At 41.7% G+C, this 18,858-nt stretch overlaps 1 protein-coding gene across 7 annotated transcripts; it reads left to right on the forward strand.

Annotated features, from left to right (window-relative positions):
• The first annotated feature begins 3,285 nt into the window (after positions 1-3,285).
• mki67 (marker of proliferation Ki-67) lies at positions 3,286-18,331 on the forward strand. Of its 7 annotated transcripts, XM_084077846.1 has the most exons (20): positions 3,286-3,442; positions 4,569-4,663; positions 5,423-5,504; positions 5,608-5,723; positions 6,133-6,202; positions 6,288-6,360; positions 6,750-7,685; positions 8,034-8,263; positions 8,361-8,922; positions 9,551-9,669; positions 9,987-10,155; positions 10,263-10,472; positions 10,687-11,615; positions 11,792-11,840; positions 12,241-12,399; positions 12,773-12,931; positions 14,334-14,498; positions 14,844-15,206; positions 15,647-16,044; positions 17,035-18,331. In XM_084077846.1, the coding sequence occupies exons 2-20, from the start codon at positions 4,575-4,577 to the stop codon at positions 18,148-18,150; spliced, it is 5,994 nt and encodes a 1,997-aa protein (XP_083933972.1). In that variant the 5' UTR covers positions 3,286-3,442; positions 4,569-4,574; the 3' UTR covers positions 18,151-18,331. The 7 variants fall into 7 exon arrangements, with proteins under 7 accessions (XP_083933972.1, XP_083933966.1, XP_083933968.1 ...); XM_084077840.1 differs by having other exon boundaries at positions 15,647-18,331; XM_084077842.1 differs by having other exon boundaries at positions 14,844-15,077; positions 15,647-18,331.
• The last annotated feature ends 527 nt before the right edge of the window (positions 18,332-18,858 follow it).

Consider the following 18,858-nt stretch of genomic DNA (forward strand, 5'->3'; position numbering starts at 1 on the left):
CATGACCTTCTTTCAACCAGCTTCATGATGTAGATTCCTGCAACGCTTTTCAATTAACAGATGTGCCTTGTTAACCGCATCAAGCCTGGTATCCTTATTTTGGGCATTTTTTCAAAAGATTTTAGAATTCTTCAAAAGATTACAAAATGTTTTCATATAAATATTTACATGCTCACATGGAGCAATGATTTTGTACAAAATCGTGACTTAAGTGGTTGAAACTTAGTTTGTGGAATTCATTTATTTCTTCCTTAATGTTTTTCTGCCAATCAGCTGTATTGTTACAGACCCACTCCACCAAAAATCTTTTTTTTTTTTGTGTGGTTAATGTGCTTTTGGAGCTTAACCATGAAAACCCCTGGTGGTTTCTTGTACTCTGCATAGCTGCAAAGCTTTAATATGTTTTTTCTTTATTCATTCTTAATGCTTTAGAAATATGCATAGTGCAAGCAACCACCAGGGTTTTCATGGGTAATCTTCAAAAACACATTAACTACACAAAAACATGATTTTTGGTGGAGTGGGTCTTTAAAGGGTATAGGGTTGTATACAGGAGTAAATAGCCCTATTTGGTGAAGGTCATTCAATGTGAACAATTTAAAGAATTTTGAATGTATAAGTGTAGTCGCAAAAACCAAGGACTATGATCTATATGTGATGAAACAGGCTCGAGGACCACCATGGTAAAGGAAGACCCAAACTTACCACGGCTGCAGAGAAGGTAACACTTTACAATACGTGTACAAATCACATACTTAAGTGATGCTTAAATGCATTACTCATGATTTAATGCATGAATTAATGCAGGATGTACGGTACATGTATCATGAATTACTGGTGCTCACCATTAAGTCATGGTATGTGATTATAGTTCACACTTAATAGATCATCAGTTAAGACATGTTTATTCACAGTTACTCCATACATTAATTGATATGCTGGATAAGCTGGATTCCTATTGTATAAAAGTCTATTTCAGGACCAATTAGATAATGCTCAGACATGGTTAAGCACACACACACACACACACACACACACACACACACATTTTAACCTTTTATTTATGTCCACATAAAGGAGAAACATACAGAGACACAAACATTATAGGTGCAGTAAGGTTACATTCACAAAATCATGGCACATTTCTTCATGATACAATAAGCATGTCACTCAGTACTCTATGGGTATAAGTAACAGCGTCTTTGCCAGCTTTTTGCCTCATTTTTGGACATCCCAAGTTGTTGAAACCCTCTAACAACCAGTCTGTGGGTACAAACTAATCATCACAATTTTCAGTAATTCAGGTGGTGGCAGTGAATATTGTCAGTTAATAGATAGTATTGTTTGCAATATTGAAAAGTTTTGAATAGCTCTGTGGATCAAATTTGGCCTCACCATTTTTGGGTGAGGAGGTAAAAAGGGGTCTGGTCTAGAGTTTATTGGGCCTAGGGTTCCGCTCAGGTGGGTAGAGGGGAGTATGGGGCTCACTGTATTGCTCCCTGGGTTAGGAGCCAAGGAGACCCTGAGCTTCTCCTCTCCCCCATGTCTGAGGTGCAAAACCTCCAACAGAAATTATACGCCATTTCAACAAAGACAGTTCCGCAAATGATACATGAAAGATAAACTTGTGCAGATCTCACTCCCAAGTGGCTTTTAGGGAGCCTGCGCTGTCCTCGTTCTCAGTTCCTCCAAAAGCAAATACAACAAACAAATAGGTGAAGACATTTCTCGGTACGGAATTTCCTCCAAGATTTGTGTAATATTCCCAGTCTATCACTTGGCAGCCATGTTTTTACAAATGTCACAGTACCACCCAGTAATAATGAATTTATTCTTTATTGGTATCAAAAGAAATCTCTTGAAAGCTTCAACAGAATGTGAATTGTGTGTATTGGTGATGAATTCACCAATCCTGGGCATTATGGCATGTAGAACATGTATGTCCAATTACATTGTTAAATATGCTTATAACCAATTGTATTTGTAATCACTTGACTATAATTTATATATGCTAATTGAATATCTAGATCACCAACACATGGGGTTGGGCACCAAAATGACAGGAGTATTGGTCTTTTAAGGAACGGGTGGCCATCTTGAAAATTTGACCTATCTAGAGGTCAGATTTTTTGGGGTCAAACCATATTTGCACCCGCCTATAGTCTGCACTCCGCACCTATAACCTAGCTCTGAGATGGTATGTAGGAGTGGTTGGTATTTAATGACCTTGGTCATAAAGGCTTCCTCTGGACTAAGGTCAAAGGTGCATGTCTGTCTCTAATACATGTCTAACGTTGCACTAATACATTCAGATATTGAAGAAATGGAATGTATCATCTCTCAACGGTTTGGCTTTGAGAATTTGAATGTGAATATGAACTTTAATCAAAAAATAATAACCAAATGAATCAAATAGAACTGAGATCATAATCCATATGCTATACATATATCATCACATTCAGTGAATCCATTATTGTCCTCTTGTTCGTGTGACGTCTGACGTGGAACTCTGCTTACTACAGTGGGCGGGACCAGCGGCTAGATTTAATCCAATCACAGTCCTTCGCGCGGAATTTCAAATGTTTTCAAAGTGACTTCTCTGTTTTGTCGTAAGATTCCTCCGCCAGATTTGTAAACAAAATAGGACCTTGTGGACGCCAGGAAACCTCTGATATATTATAACTCTATGGGAACCTCACATAAAATGAGTAAATCTTAATGCACGTTCAAAGAAGAAGACGCTTAAAACAACCGCACTGGCTTTGTACACAGAAATTACACATTTTGAAAGTCTTATTTCTGATTCTCACTCTGCGCCTGCGTGAACTGCGGAGCAGTGTTGCCAGGTTTCACAAGAGAAACAAGCAACCAGGTCTATGAAAACAAGCCCAAAAGAAGCGAGCCCATCGCGCTTTTTATTATTGCTATTCGAAAAATAGCCGATCTACAACAGTGTAGCTTGTAGATCTGTTATTTTCACCAAATCTTTATTTGGAAAATATGAAATATTTTTGAAACATTTTAACAACATAAATCTTGTACGGGATCCCTGGCATAAAATATTTTCAGATGGGGGTCTGCAGATAAATACATATTATTGGGGGTCCTTGACTTGAAAATGTTTGGGAAACACTGGTTTAAACAACATTAGGAAACAAGCCCAAATAAGCAACAACTACACCCAAAGTCGCTTATAATAAAATGACATGGCAACACTGCTGCGGAGGGATCTCAGGGTGAAAGGACTGTATTGCCACAACCACCACGTTTAGTCCACCATTAGTGTAGTGTTCGTAGCGCCGTGTTTAAGCGCGTCTGCAGGTTTAGATAGAATTAGGTTGTTTAGACATTTAATGATTTAATTTAATAGCGATCCTTCAACTCCCAGAAGTCAAGGTTTATGGACCTATTTCACCAGACGTTGAAGTATCTTTGAAAACAGGTAAAGTAATGTAGTTCAGTTCCGCACAGTAGTTGTGTTAACGCTAGTTAATGGAATCATGTAAGATATTTGCACAGAAACACGCTACACGTTGCACTAACAACTGTGTTTCAGTAGATTGAATCGCAGAGTAAGTTAATACGGTGTGTGTGTCCCAGTTAAATGCCTGTTACCACGTTGAAAATGTTGTGGGCGCCATGATTCATGGTCCATGATTATCCATGGGTCACGAGACGGTCCCGTCATGGATGTCAACTTCAACATTGGGTTTGCACTTTCTCCCTTTCTGGCCTGTACATCTACATACACGTTCAGATTTCAAATATGCTTACCCTATGGCCACGGATGTTGTAATTATGTACGGCTCCTCAGAAGTACCCGTATCTTCCGTAATGTTCAATAAAAAGCATTTTAATTCGATTGGTGGCCATTTTCTCCGTATTTTCGCCATATGCTTTCAACCACGCGACCCTATCGGTTGGGAGGTGTATTGCACTCTGGTACGTTATAACTATGAGAAAATGGTACGTTATAACTATGAGAAAATGGCCACCGATCAGATTAAAATGCTTTTTATTGAACAATACGGAAGATACGAGTACTTCTGAGGGGGCGTACATAATTGAAACATCCGTGGCCATGGTGTAAGCACTTAACATTTGAAATCTGAACGTTAATGTAGATGTACGGGCCAAAAAGGGAGAGAATGCTAACACTAGGTTGAAGTTTCGCCATGACGGTCGTGACAGACAACGTCGTGTGATCCATGATCCATGGCTATGTTAACGGTAGTTAATGGAATGATTTTAAATATTTGCCCAGAAACATGCTACGCCTTGCACTAACATCTGTGTTGCTTGCAGTAGATTGAATCGCAGAGTAAGTTAATACTTGTGTCCTAATTAAATGCCTCCGTTACCACGTTGAAAATGTTGTGGGCGCCATTATTTATGGCCCGTGATTAAAAGTAACGTACCAGCTCCTAGAAACATGGTTGGTTTCGATTCGCACAACACACGTCAACATAACAAACAAGGAGTCCGTGTCCGTCCACTACTTGAATTAATACTACAATAGTGTAATGCTGTTCAAGCCGTGTGTGTAAGTTACATGTTTGTTTTTATAGGTAACTATGCCGCTGCACGGAAAAGTAGTGGTGATCAAGAGGAGTGGTGTGGATGGAACAGAGTTTCCTCTCACTGCAGCATGTGTTTTTGGAAGGTGAGACCAACACTTGTCTAATTATTAGTTTCTTAAATGTAGTGTAAGTGTCATGTATCCTTTGTCACACACCATACGTAAAATAAAAACAACAGCCCATGAATAGGTTTGTCCTTTTAACAAGGAGATAATCAGATTACTCACAAACGTGCTTTTTATTTGTCGTACTGCATTTAGACTGTAGTTAAAGGCACCGACCTAGTAACCTCATGTTGGCCATATGCCAGGCATGCAGACTCTTGTCCATCTGGGGGTTTCAGTCATTTCAAATGGTAGGAGGCGGGGTTTCAATTGCATACGTCATACTTCCTAGTTCCTACATGCATAGGCATTGTGATCAAATGTGTTAGGTGTCTTTATGGTGAAACAGAGTTGTTAATATTTCAGAGGGGAATTTGTTACTTTCCAGTTTCCACAGCTGCTTGCACTGTAGCTACTGAAACAAAATAAAAAACAAAGAAGGAAGAGACAAATAGTGAATAGAACACATCACATACAGGTCAGGTATACACACAGGATGCATGTGAGACAACATTTTGAATATAGTGAGTAAAAAATGTAATGTACGTAACTTCAGTTTGTCACCATAAATAGGATGAGGTATGTAATGGAAACATAGTTCTGCAGCAAAGCTAGCCTTTCAACCTTTTTTTTTTGTAAATCTGATCCAGCAGCTAAATTGACTTAAGTTGGCTTATTGACAAATGTGCCGTTTTGTTGAGCTGACGGTAACGTCTGTGCTTCTCTATTGCCAAATAGGAAAGCGGAATGTGATATCCGAATTCAGCTTCCTCAAGTCTCCAAGGAACACTGCAAAATTGATCTGAATGAAAATAAGGAGGTAACCAGCAACAGCGGCTTTTTAAGCTGTCATAACTTGACAAGTTCACACCAAATGATTGTGTTATGTGTTTGAACTCATGGTTTCACTGGTTTCTTCACAGGTGATTGTAACTAATTTGAGTTCAGTGAATCCAACACGCATCAACGGAGAGGTTTTGCAACAGTCAGAGCGTCTGAAACATGGAGATCTAATCACTATTTTTGACCGTTCTTTCAGGTTGGTATGAAGTGGATATGACCTTTTGTGGGACATACCTTGTTAGAAAAGTTAGAAAAAATCATTTTGAGGTTGAGATGTCAATTTTATCCAATCAGGAGAGAGACTTCCACAAAGATAATTTATCAGCCTCGGTTTTATATTTTCCAGTTATTGCTTTGTCTGCTAATTTTTTGTTTCATCACTTCCAATTTTACTTGCTTATCACTGTATGAGATCAATCTCCTGATTGGAGAATTGGTATTCCAGTTGAAAATGTATTTTCTGTTTGCTAAAGGGTGAAGCAATGTTACCGAACAAACTTTGAACAAATATAATTTACACCACCTTTTAAATCTATGGCTCCCATGATAATTTACACCACCTTTTAAATCTATGGCTCTCATGATTTCTCTCATTGTTGTCTTAGGTTTGAGTATCCTCCAGCACCAACACCGAAAAAGAGATCTTCCATAGGAGGCAAAACTGAAACTCTCCGGGTAACTTTAACACCCCTCTTTTGCATGCACATCTGCAAGATTGTGTATAGGTGCATAATATACTAATGGCAATGTGTTTCCCTAGGTTCTTCAAGATAAGCAAACAAGGGACACTACTGCTGCTGAGACAGTAGATAAGACATCTGAAGCACCCTCATGTGAGTATTAAATATACACATTTTGTTAGGGTTTTATTGCCACTGATGGGTGTGTCAGTGTGTTTTTCCAGTGTGTCTTTGAAGCTTACCCATGAGAACCCTGGAGGTTTCTTGCACTCTTCATAGCGCTAAAGCTAAATGTTTTCTTACAACCAAAATATGGGTTTCAGATGAGCAGTGAGCACTCACTGAAAACTGATGTGATTAGGCAAACAAAATATAGAACATCCCACCAACATACAATAACACACTTAACAATACTAAAACAAGAAGAAAACTAACTTAAAACAACAACAAACAAAAACATATCCTCTTTAACCAGTTTAGCTGCATATAAGTAGAGAATCTTGACATTTACTGAACGTTGCCTTTATCTGTCTGGTCTCTAGATCCCTGTCTGAAAGATGGAACAAACAATGACAACATCCAACGGACCCCGGAGAAAACGGTTGAGGTGGAATCCACAGATTCACCTTTTGGTGACCTGTATCAAATGATCAAGAAAACCCTGGATTCAAAGAGTCCATGGAAACCATCTGGAAGTCAGCCCCAGACGCCTGCCACAAGGTTTTGCACCCCACAACCTATGTTGGTCAGGATAGCCGCTGGAGAAGTGGCAATCCTCCCAAAGGCGGAGGAATGTACCCTGAGCGAGGTGAAAGCTGAAGAATCCTCTGGCATCACTGCTGTGGAGGGTGATGCTGAAGTTGAAAATGTGGTTGTGGTGACTCCAAAGTCAGTGAAGAAAGAGCAGAATTCCTTCCAATGTGGACTTGCAGCAGAAGAGAAACCGCTGACTGAACAGGCTACCAATCCTGCCACGCCTGTACAGGAAACTCCTAAACATAAACAACGGTCTTTGACATCCAAAACACCTACCGCTACGGTGGCAACTTCATCACCACTGAAAAAGCACCAGGCAACTCCTCAGAAGTTCACCGTCACTCAGATGGGTGAGCAGGTTTCAGTTGAAAAGCCCACTTTGACACCCACAAGGAGAAAGAGCAAGGGAGCCACACCCATCAAACTTGCAGTAACTGAGGTGCAAGACCAGACTGAGGCACTGCCCAGTACTCCCAAGACCAATCCTTCTCCAAGGCATTCACCAAGGACGGCAGAGAAGAAACTGCAAGCTCAGGAAGCCACACCCATCAAACCTGTAGTAACTGAGGTGCAAGACCAGACTGAGGCTCTGCCCAGTACTCCCAAGACCAATCCTTCACCAAGGCATTCACCAAGGACCGCCGAGAAGAAACGGCAAGCTCAGGAGAAACGGCAAGCTCAGGAAGTTGCTCAAGTTATTGAGGCTGCAGCTGTTGTCAATGGTAATGTATATCTTAAGCTTTTTTTTTGCACATTTGTGATAACTTCTCATTTACATTTATTGCACCTGCATGTGCATTACAAATATTTTGGCATGGTTATTTCACTACTCTGATCAATAACAATTTAAAGGCCCTGAACATTAATACAGGTGTTTTCAGTTTGTGCACACCTACACAGCCAGGAGAAGTGTAATAAGCCAGTAGTAGTAGTAGTAGTTGGCAAAAAACCTGTATGAGTGTTCAGGACCTTTTAAAACTGTATTTGAACTTCTTGTCTTCTGGTCTTGTTTTATAAATGGCTACAACTCTTATTGCTAAATTAAATTCATATTTTCAATAATCTAACAGTGACGGCAGCAAAGAAACGCAAGAGTGAAGAACTTGGGGCGGATTTGTCCATGCCACAAATGAAAAGGAAACGGGTATCGTTTGGAGGTCACCTGACCCCAGAGTTGTTTGACAAACGAATGCCTCCTGACTCTCCACTGCGAAAAGGGGCTGCTCCACGACGCAGCCTATGTGTTCCGAAACTCGCAACGTCACTCCTAAGAAGGGCATCTGTCAGTGGTTTTCCAAAGGTAAGACTGAGGAATAGTATGTTTTTGCAGAAGTCTTTCAACTCACAAGTGTAATGAGCATGGCATAATTTGTTATTGAAATGGCTTTTGACTTCAGGCCAAGACTCCATCCCCTGCCAAGAAGTCATCAAAAGCCAAGACTCCATCCCCTGCCAAGAAGTCACCAAAAGCCAAGACTCCATCCCCTGCCAAGAAGTCACCAAAAGCCAAGACTCCATCCCCTGCCAAGAAGTCACCAAAAGCCAAGACTCCATCCCCTGCCAAGAAGTCATCAAAAGCCAAGACACCATCTCCTGCCAAGAAGTCACCAAAAGCCAAGACGCCATCTCCTGCCAAGAAGTCACCAAAAGCCAAGACGCCATCTCCTGCCAAGAAGTCACCAAAAGCCAAGACTCCATCCTCTGCCAAGAAGTCACCAAAAGTTAAGACCCCTTCTCCTGAGACTCCCACTGTGCAAGGTCGATTCTCCGTTTCACGCATCAGCACACCGTCTCCTGTTGCGGAGGAGGCCATTTCTGCCCCAGAGCCCTCAGCCACTATGACCCCCAAGATGCCTTTGAGGCGAAAAAGCATGAAGAGCACGTCACGGAAGACCTTGACGAAGAGTGTCGCGGAGGTTATGCGCAGGAGAAGCGGTGTGTCACGGGCATCTTTGAAAGGTAACCAAGGTCACCATCCAATATCACGAAACCATAACGCCATATGATTTCCAATATTCTATTATTCTCAAATGCATTCAACCATTTATTAATGAAAAGATATTGTTCATTCATTTTAGCTCATGTTGCTCTGAGAGATATAGTGTTAGGAGTGTCATCCATGAAGTTAAAGTGGCTTTCTTTTGTTGTGTAACTTTAACATTATGCCCAGAGGAATTGCATTGAAGGAGTAGTTCACCCAAAAAAATACTTATTTTCTATCAATTACACACCTCATAAAGCCTTGAATTCATGGATTATTTTTTGTTTTTGTCCTGAGACAATTTGATGACGAGTGTATTTCTGGTAGGACACACAAAGAGTCTCCTTTGTGTCCTACCAGATACATTAGCATCTTTCCGCCGGTAATCAAATTATTGGATTAGGAAAAACAAGAAATACATGAATTCAAGGCTCCATGGGGTGTGCAATTGATAGAAAATTAGTGCTCCTTTAATGCAGTGCCTTAATGGGTCTACCACCTATTATGCCAGGTACATGAATCCATTAACATCTGAGAGCAAGAGGTAAACGGAGGCATACAGTTGTGTATATTTGAAGTCATGAGACTTTTTGTTTTGTTTCTCAGTTGTGAATTCCTGGGCTGACATTGTGAAGTTTGGCCAGAAAAAGTCTCAAGTGGTAGCTCAAGAAGCTAAGAAAGCATCCGCTCAAATGAAGAAGAAGGCTGTTGAGCCCAAACACAAGGTGAGGTGAAATGCCACGCATTAATTGTAAAATCTGTTCTTTCTTCAGCCTTTCATCTACAAAAACCTATCTAGCACGGCATAGTAAAGTATGTATCATAGTAAAATATATGTACCGATGCCTTCTGTATAGAAAAGTTTTGGATTTAACACAATATGCTTCTTTAGAGAGACACTACAAACATGAATCAGCCATCAATTAAATGTAGTTTTTGCTTCATTTGTGTAGTTTGTATGGCTTCTCCTAAAAACCTGTTGGAAAAAGATGCAAACAATCATTGTCTATCTTAACTATATTTTATTCTCTGAATCTTTCAGACCCCTGCCAAAAATGTAAAGAACTATGCCAGCACTGGTCATGCCGATTCACCTGTAAGCATTGTTGTGGGCAGAGCTCATAAACGTGTGCAGCCTGCTGGTGCTGCCCCACGACTAGTCCACAACATTGTCCTTCTCAAGAACATGAAAATGGATGAGGATTTGACTGGTAATTACTTATTCCCATTCTCCACTGTTGAAGTGGTAATATTATATTGGTGTGCTTTGGTCTACTTGTACTGCTTATGTCACTCACATTTTGACTTCCTATTTCAGGCATTGCTGAAATATTTAGTACACCAGTGGGTGTCAAGCAGAGGAAATCATCATTTGTCAGTGTGCCTCTAAGTACTACCAAGACCCCTGTGTCAACATCTGTGATTGAGGCTTCATCATCAGTTGTCAGTGTGCCTCCAAGTGCTTCCAAGACCCCTGTGTCAACATCCGTGAGTGAGGCTTCAGTGATGAATACACCAGAGGAGACTGGTAAGTGGTTTTGACAATGCCAAAGTATATTTAACCACTTGAACCCTCTAGACGTACTGAAACGGACCCGACCTGGCGCTGTACTGGGATTGCTCGTTAAGAGGTCAACATTAAATAAGATAATAGTATTTACTGCAAATGTACTATGCCTTTCTATAGGTTTTTAGAGCTTTCTACTTCTGTCTTTTAATTTGATCTAACTATTTAATCTCAGGTGAAATGATAGTGTCCCCATTGGCTGTTTCATCTTCAGCCAAATCTGGAAAATACAACCATGAAGCTGTCGAACGCCTCTTCCTGGCTGATGATACGTCCAGCTTTGTCAGTGAAGAGGAGGTGCCCATTGATGAAGTCAGTGAACAGCAGTGCCCGGATCTGGAGACTGAAATGACGACAACTCCTCAGCAGAAGCCCCCTCAGCCTGACTGTCTGACTGGAGTGAAGAGGCTGCTTAAAACCCCAAGACAGAAGCCGGAGCCAATAGAGGACCTGAGAGGAAAACTGTTGAAAACACCAAAACAGAAAGCTGAGCAGGTGGAATGTCTCACCGGAGTCAAGAGGATCATGAAGACTCCGAGACAGAAGGCCGAACCTGTGGAAGACATCAGAGGGAGACTCCTTATGACACCCAAACCTGAGAAACCTGAGCAGCCTGAATGTCTCAGTGGAGTGAAGAGAATGATGAAGACCCCAAGGCAAAAGGCTGAACCTGTTGTGGACCTCGGGGGAAAACTTCTGAAAACTCCCAAAGCACCAACGGTCATGGAAGAAGTGAGCGTGAATGGCGTCGGAGAGCTTCTGGAAACACCCATACACAAAGAGCCTCTTAAAGACTTTATTGACATGACAGACGCAACTCCTGAGGTGAAGAGCTCCCTCTTGGATTCCACCAGTGATACTGTTGAAGGCATGGTCAACGTTGAGAGCCTGATGAAAACTCCCAAGGAGAAGGTGAAACCTGTTGACGGGCTGAGGAAAACACCCAAGCAAATGGAAGAACCTATTGAGGAGAGTTGTAGTCCCAAGAGCCTAATGAAGACACCAAGGCTGTCGGGGAACCCTCCTGTGGAAGACTTGGAGGAACCACAAGAGCTCACGGAGGAGCCTCTGACTAATGTCTGTGTTCAAATGGCGACAGTTGAGGTAACATTTTGTTTATTTGTCCTGCATTTTATGAATAATTTGTTCTCACAATTATAAAATACCTTCCTATGGTATGAATAGTAATATATATATATATATATATATATATTTGTTTTTATAGTAGTTGAACGCCCCCCCCTCTTCTAATCATTTGTTTTCCATATTGTATTTGACAGGGTCATGATGAAATGCAGCCACAGAATGAATCAGACAAGTCACAACAAGGTTAGTTCCCTATGGTGCAGTTAAACATGTGGTATGTTCAAAGACTATAACGGTGGTGTAGCATGTTTAGTTTATTGACTACAACTCACTGTGTTGACATTATTGCCAATCAATCTTTTTACAAGCCATTTTCCAGTGGGTCAAGTATTTAGCTAGCATTCCCTGAATTATTCAGGTAAACCCAGTAGTAATGGCTTTAGACAAAATGATAACAAACGACCTCAAAATTAAGCCAATGGTAAAATTCAGTTTTTGTGCAATATATGCACAAAGCTGTGAGACAGTGACATGGTATGGTCCTTGTTTTGTATTTTGTATTCTATAATGCTATTTATTTATTTTATTCATTTATTAATCTGTCTATTCATGTAATTTATTTCCTGCTTTTCTTTTTCTTCAGAACAAGAGGTTGAGATCATTGTCCCGGTTTCTGGGGACGATGCTGAGGTGGTGCAAGAGATCCCTGTTGAAGATGAGAATAACACATCTCTGCCAGCAGATGATGACCAACAAGCATCTCAACAACCCACCGCCACTGTGGAAACGGTTGAATCACAAGGTTAGTTCTGTTTGGGAGCGTACAATGGTGCAGTATGAACAGTTATTGCTGCTGCAGACTGTGCTACAAGTAGTGCATACCTACTGTATATTGTACAAAAGTCCAAATGTTATCCAAGTAGGTATTCATGATAAAACCTCATACTGTGACTCGTTTGGTCTTTAAGGAAGGCAGTGGTCTTTAAGGAAGGCAGTGTTTCCATTTAATTTAGTACAGTATGAAAATTACTTATTAACTGCATGTTGGTGACATGGTATGGTCCTTTTAACAAAATGTTTATAGAAATAACTGTTTCTATTTTGTATTCTAGAATGTTATTAATTATTATTCTGTCTATCCATGTAATTTATTTCCTGCTTTTCTTTTTCTTCAGAACCAGAGGTTGAGACCATTGTCCCTGTTTCTGGGGACAATGCTGAGGTGGTGCAAGAGATCCCTGTTGAAGCTGAGAATAATATGTCTCTGCCAGCAGATGATGACCAGCAAGCATCTGAACAGCCCACCGTCACTGTGGAAACCGATGAATCACAAGGTTAGTTCTGTTTGGGAGCATACAATGGTGCAGTTACATGTTAAAGGACAACTTTGGTTTTGTACAACCAAGGTTTATATTTTAGCTTGTAAGTAAAGTAAATAAAAGATGAGTGTTTTCATTTACTGCTTTCTATAGTTTTAGCAATTTTCGTGAGATTCTTTACAGTGGGCGGGGGCATTCTGTCCGGTGGCTAAATATGCCTTTTACACAATAAAAAAGGTCCTGTGGTCTTTGATGGCCAGATGTGAGTTATTGGGGGCTAGAAGAAAAAAGATAGCGAAAATTGCTAAAACTATAGAAAGCAGTACATTTAAAAATATGAACACTCATCTTTTATTTACTTTAATTAGAATCTAAAACATAAACCTTGGTTGTAAAAAAACAAAGTTGTCCTTTAACACATTGACTGCCAGAGTTTATTCCAAATTTACCCCCTTGGCTGCCAGCGATTTGCGTGTTTTTTTGTTTTCTCTATTTTCTGCATTTAAATGCATTTAAGTTTCTCAGGCCATGGTTTTGAACACATACGACGATCGACCAGCAGAGCGCAGCAAAATGACACCCTCGATGACTCGCTGACTCGCCCCCCCCCCTCCCTCCAGGCTCAAACAGTCAAAACAACATGAACCGGATGTGATTGTCTTCGACAATCTCTGATCGGCTTGTGATACGATGTGATACACGACGACGATGCCTGATCGTCACCCGGACCAAAGAAAATAAAAGGGGAGCTTTCCCTTTGTATTTTATAGCGTGTCCAAAAAAGGGGTTTTCTCTATTCTGGACGAAAATGACCGGAGAAAAACGATGTGACCCGGAAACGAAATTTTTTTTTTACATCCGGCTTCGGGTGAGTGTGACGTAGGCGGAAAACGAAAGTGATGATGAAAAGTAAACAGACCCGCGCGATCACAGATGAAACCAATGAAAATACCTAATATCGAGATAACTCGATCTAGGCAGTCGAGCGCTGGATTACTATTATCGAGTTAACTCGATCTAGGCAGTCGATGTGTTAAGTGTTTTACTGGACTAAAAATTCAGAGACTGTATTTGTCACACACTCATACATGTATGAGCAGTTATTGGTGCGGCAGACTGTGCTTTAAGTAATGTATACCTACTGTATGTAGGTATACATGTACAAAAGTCCAAATGTTATCCTAGTAGGTATAGATGATAAAACCTCATACTGTGTTTTGTTTGGTATTTAAGGAAGGCAGTGTTTTCCATTGAATTTAGTTCAGTATGAAAATGACTTAACTGCATGTTGGTGACATGGTATGGTCCTTTAACAAAAATGTTATAGAAATAACTTTCTATTTTGTATTCTAGAATGTTATTAATGTATTATTCTGTCTATCCATTTAATTTATTTCCTGCTTTTCTTTTTCTTCAGAACCAGAGGTTGAGACCATTGTCCCTGTTTCTGGGGACGATGCTGAGGTAGTGCAAGAGATCCCTGTTGAAGATGAGAATAACACATCTCTGCCAGCAGATGATGACCAGCAAGCATCTGAACAGCCCACCGCCACTGTCGCTGTAGAAACGGATGAATCACAAGGTTAGTTCTGTTTGGGAGCGTACAATGGTGCGGTTACATGTTAAGGTTTTTGAATAGAATCAAAATACAAATAATTTATTTGTCACACACTCATACATGTATGAGAAGAGCAAATGATAAAACATCGTACTGTGGTTTGTTTGGTCTTTGAGGAAGGCAGTGTTTACCATTTAATTCAGTACAGTATGAAAGTGACTTATTGACCGCATGTTAACTAACTGACTGATTATTCAGATAAGCTCAGTAGCACTTAAATGGCTTTTTGTACAATAAGTGCACGAAGCAGTGAGTTGACACAGACATGGTATGGTCCTTAACAAAATGTTAATAACAAATCTCTACCAGGACACAAGGAGGCTGTCGTCATCCCTGCTGAGAAGCCAAGAAGAGGATGGAGGAAAATCAAGCAGGACACAAAGAGTGAATCTACAGAGGCCCAGGACGTACAGCTCACAGTCGCCACAGAGAAACCCAAGCGGGGGGGCAGAGCAAAAACCAGAACAGTCGTCAAAGAAGTGGAGATCATGTTGGAGGCCAAACCTGAACCTGCCACGGACGATGTCCCAGAGGAGCAATTAGGTGATGCTCAATCTTCCACTGCCCCTGAGGAGAGAGAGATGCCTGTTCTCAAAACCAGAGGAAGAGGGAGAAAGGCTAAACAGGATTTGCCTGAGGCTGAGACTCGAGAGAGTTCCCTGAATAATTCACGTAAACCCAGTAGTAATGGCTTTAGACAAAATATTAACAAACGTACGATAACTGTGACATCTCAAAATGAAGCCATTAATGTTAAAATTCTGTTTGTGTGCAATATATGCACAAAGCTGTGAGTAGACACTGACATGGTATGGTCCAAACTAAAGGTTCGGGCCGCTACACGGCCCCCACACCTATGTCGCACTGCTGATCTGACTGATATGCCCATATATGGAAAATTCTATCTGTCAGTCCATGTCCCTTTTATGCCCATATATGGAGATCTCTCCATCTGTCTGTCCTCGCCCCTTGCCCGCTTGGCCGGTCCTCCCTTAAGCCAAATTTAATATAGGATGGTTTTAGAAATACGTTAATATTTCGTATTCTAGAATATTATTAATTTATTAATCAGTCAATTCATGTAATGTATTTCCTCTTTTCTTTTTCTTCAGAACCAGAGGTTGAGACCATTTTCCCTGTTTCTGGGGACGTTGCAGAGGTGGTTCAAGAGATCCCTGTTGAAGCTGAGAATAACACATCTCTGCCAGCAGATGATGACCAGCAATTGGGTGATGCTCAATCTTCCACTGCCATCGAGGAGAGAGAGATGCCTGTTCTCAAAACAAGAGGAAGAGGGAGAAAGGCTAAACAGGATTTGGCTGAGACTCAAGAGGCACACAAGGAGGCTGTCCCAGCTGAGAAGCCTAAAAGAGGAGGGAGGAAGATCAAGCCGGAAACAAAGAGTGTAGTGCCTCATGAATCTACAGAGGTCCTGGACGAACCGCTCACCATCGCCACAGAGACACCCAAGAAAGGAAGCACGATGAAAGAAGAAACGCTCGTAACAGAGGTGGAACCTGCCACTACCTCCACTCCCATTAAGAAAATTGAGATGCCGGTTCTGAAAACAAGAGGAAGACCGAGGAAGGCAAAACAGGATTTGCCTGAGGCTGTTGAGATTGAAGAGGCACACGAGGAAACTGTTGACATCCCACACGAGGAAGCTGTTGACATCCCACACGAGGAAGCCGTTGTCATCCCAGCTGAGAAGCCAAGGAGAGGAGGTAGGAAGGCAAAACAGGATTTGCCTGTGGATGTTGAGATTGAAGAGGCACATGAGGAAGCTGTTGACATCCCACACGAGGAAGCCGTTGTCATCCCAGCTGAGAAGCCAAGGAGAGGAGGCAGGAAGGCAAAACAGGAGTTGCCTGAGCCTGTCGTCATCCCACACGAGGAGGCTGTCGTCATCCCACATGAGGAAGCCGTCGCCATCCCAGCTGAGAAGCCAAGGAGAGGAGGGAGGAAGGCAAAACAGGATTTGCCTGAGGCTGTCGTCATCCCACATGAGGAAGCTGTCGTCATCCCACATGAGGAAGCTGTCGTCATGCCACACGAGGAAGCTGTCGTCATCCCACACGAGGAAGCCGTCGCCATCCCAGCTGAGAAGCCAAGGAGAGGAGGGAGGAAAACCAAGCAGGATACCCAGAGTGTAGTGCCTCCTGAATCTACAGAGGCCCAGGACCTACAGCTCACAATCGCCACACCCAAACGAGGGGGCAGAGCAAAAACAGCCGCCAAAGAAGTGGAGATCATGGTGGAGGCTGAACCTGCCAAGGACGATGTCCCAGAGGAGAAATTGGATGATGATCAATCTTCCACTGCCATTGAGGAGAGCGAGATGCCTGTTCTCAAACCGAGAGGAAGAGGGAGAAAGGTTAAACAGGATTTGCCTGAGGCTCAGACTCAAGAGGCGCACGAGGAGGCTGTCCCAGCTGAGAAGCCTAAAAGAGGAGGGAGGAAGAAGGGAACCGCAATAAAAGAAGAAACGCTCGTAAAAGAGGTGGAGATCATTTCAGAGGAGCCAGAAGAAAAACCTGAACATACCCTGGAGGATGTCCAAGAGGAGAATACAGGTGATGTTCAAACTGCCACTGCCATTAAGAAGAGTGAGATGCCAGTTCTTAAAACGAGAGGAAGAGGAAGGAAAGCTAAACAGGATTCGCTTGAGGCTGTTGAGGAGACTAAAGAGGCTCACGAGGAAGCCGTCATTCCTGCTGAGAAGCCCAAAAGAGGAGGGAGGAAGATCAAGAGTGTAGTGCCAACTGACTTGACAGAGGTCCAGGACAAGCCACTTACCATCAAAGAAGTAGAGATTGTTTCAGAGGAGCCAGAAGAAAAACCTGAACCTACCCAGGATGATGTCCAAGAGGAGAAATCAGATGACGCTCCCGTTGTTAAATCTAGAAAGGGAAGGAAGGTAAATTCTGCTGTTAAAGATGACGATTCACAGGCTACTCCAGCCAAAAGATCTCGCAGAGGAGAAGCACCGCCTTCCCCTCAGGAAGTAGCTGTTGTTGAGACAACTGTTCCTGTGACAAAGACTGCTACTCGGGGTCGAGGAAAAGCAAAAAGTGAGAGCAAAACTCAAGATGCTGACAGCAAAACAAAGGTGTCTGCAGGGCCTGTCAGAAAGGGCAGAAAGGCATCTCCTCCAGCAGATGACACTGTGGTTGTACCAAGCACTGAGGAGGTGATGGAAGAGGTTGAAGATGAACTACAAAATCCACAGGCCAAGAAATCTGTAGTGTGGAAAGATGATTTGACAGTGACTCACGTTATTTCACCTGCTGTAAAGGCTGTTCGAGGACGGAAGCCAAAACTGGCAGATGATGTTGCTTCACCAAGACCCAGCCCCGCCAAAAGAGACCAGAGTGTTGAGTCCGTTGAGTGCCCTGCTTCTGAGGCTACTGCATCGACCAAGCCTGGCAGCAAAAGAAAAGCCCCAAAAAACGTGAGCAAAGCTGAAGAGGAGGATCACTCCGAAACAACGGTTCCGTCAGAGCCCATTAAAAGGGGTAGGCGGGTAAAGGCTACTGATGCAGCTCTTGTTGAGACTGTGACCCCTGCTACTGAAGTGCCAGAGACCAAGCCCCGCAGAGGAAGAGCAAAGAAATGAGCGTTGTTACAGAGAAATGTTTCTTTTTATTTTATTTTAACTTTTGTATTTCTTTGTTAAATTGATAGGCTTTTAGAAAATATGTTCAGATTTAAAGTTCAGAAATATGTTCAGATTTAATGTTTTGATGTTTTTCACTTTGGCCTATACATATTTTTTTGTTAATAAAATGTTTATAATTTTAAAATGTCTGATTTATTCCCCCCCGTCCCCGTCCCCCCGTCACGTTAATGGAGTAAGGTCCATGTGTTAGTGTAACATTGAATTTTTTATGGTAAAGTGATTTATTCCAAATGTCAGGACACCACAGAAAGGAGTATAACATTCTGTTAATTGAGGGTGTTTTGTCTCATTGGTACAATACAGTTGGTAGTAACATTGCAGAAAAATAAATTATTGTACTCCAAGCTTCCCAGATAAAAATAAAATGCAATGGTCACAATAGAAATAGGTAAGTTAATGGATTACTTTGTAAAACTGCAATATACAGTATAAATAGTGTAGGAAAATATAGTGTCTGCATTAATGGAGGTAAAGTGAGTGAATACCAGTATTACTTATAATTTACATGTGTGCACACGTGTGTTGGGGTGTCTTATGGATAAAAAGAAACCAGATCTTGAGGTGTAGCAGCCATAGAGGTCCTGAATGACTGACAGACGGCTCAATCCAGATGTGTTTCACTGTTCGTTTTTTAATATGAAAACA

The sequence above is a fragment of the Gymnoscopelus microlampas genome (assembly GCF_963454915.1).
Source record: "Gymnoscopelus microlampas genome assembly, chromosome: 14".
Taxonomy (NCBI): Eukaryota; Metazoa; Chordata; class Actinopteri; order Myctophiformes; family Myctophidae; genus Gymnoscopelus; species Gymnoscopelus microlampas.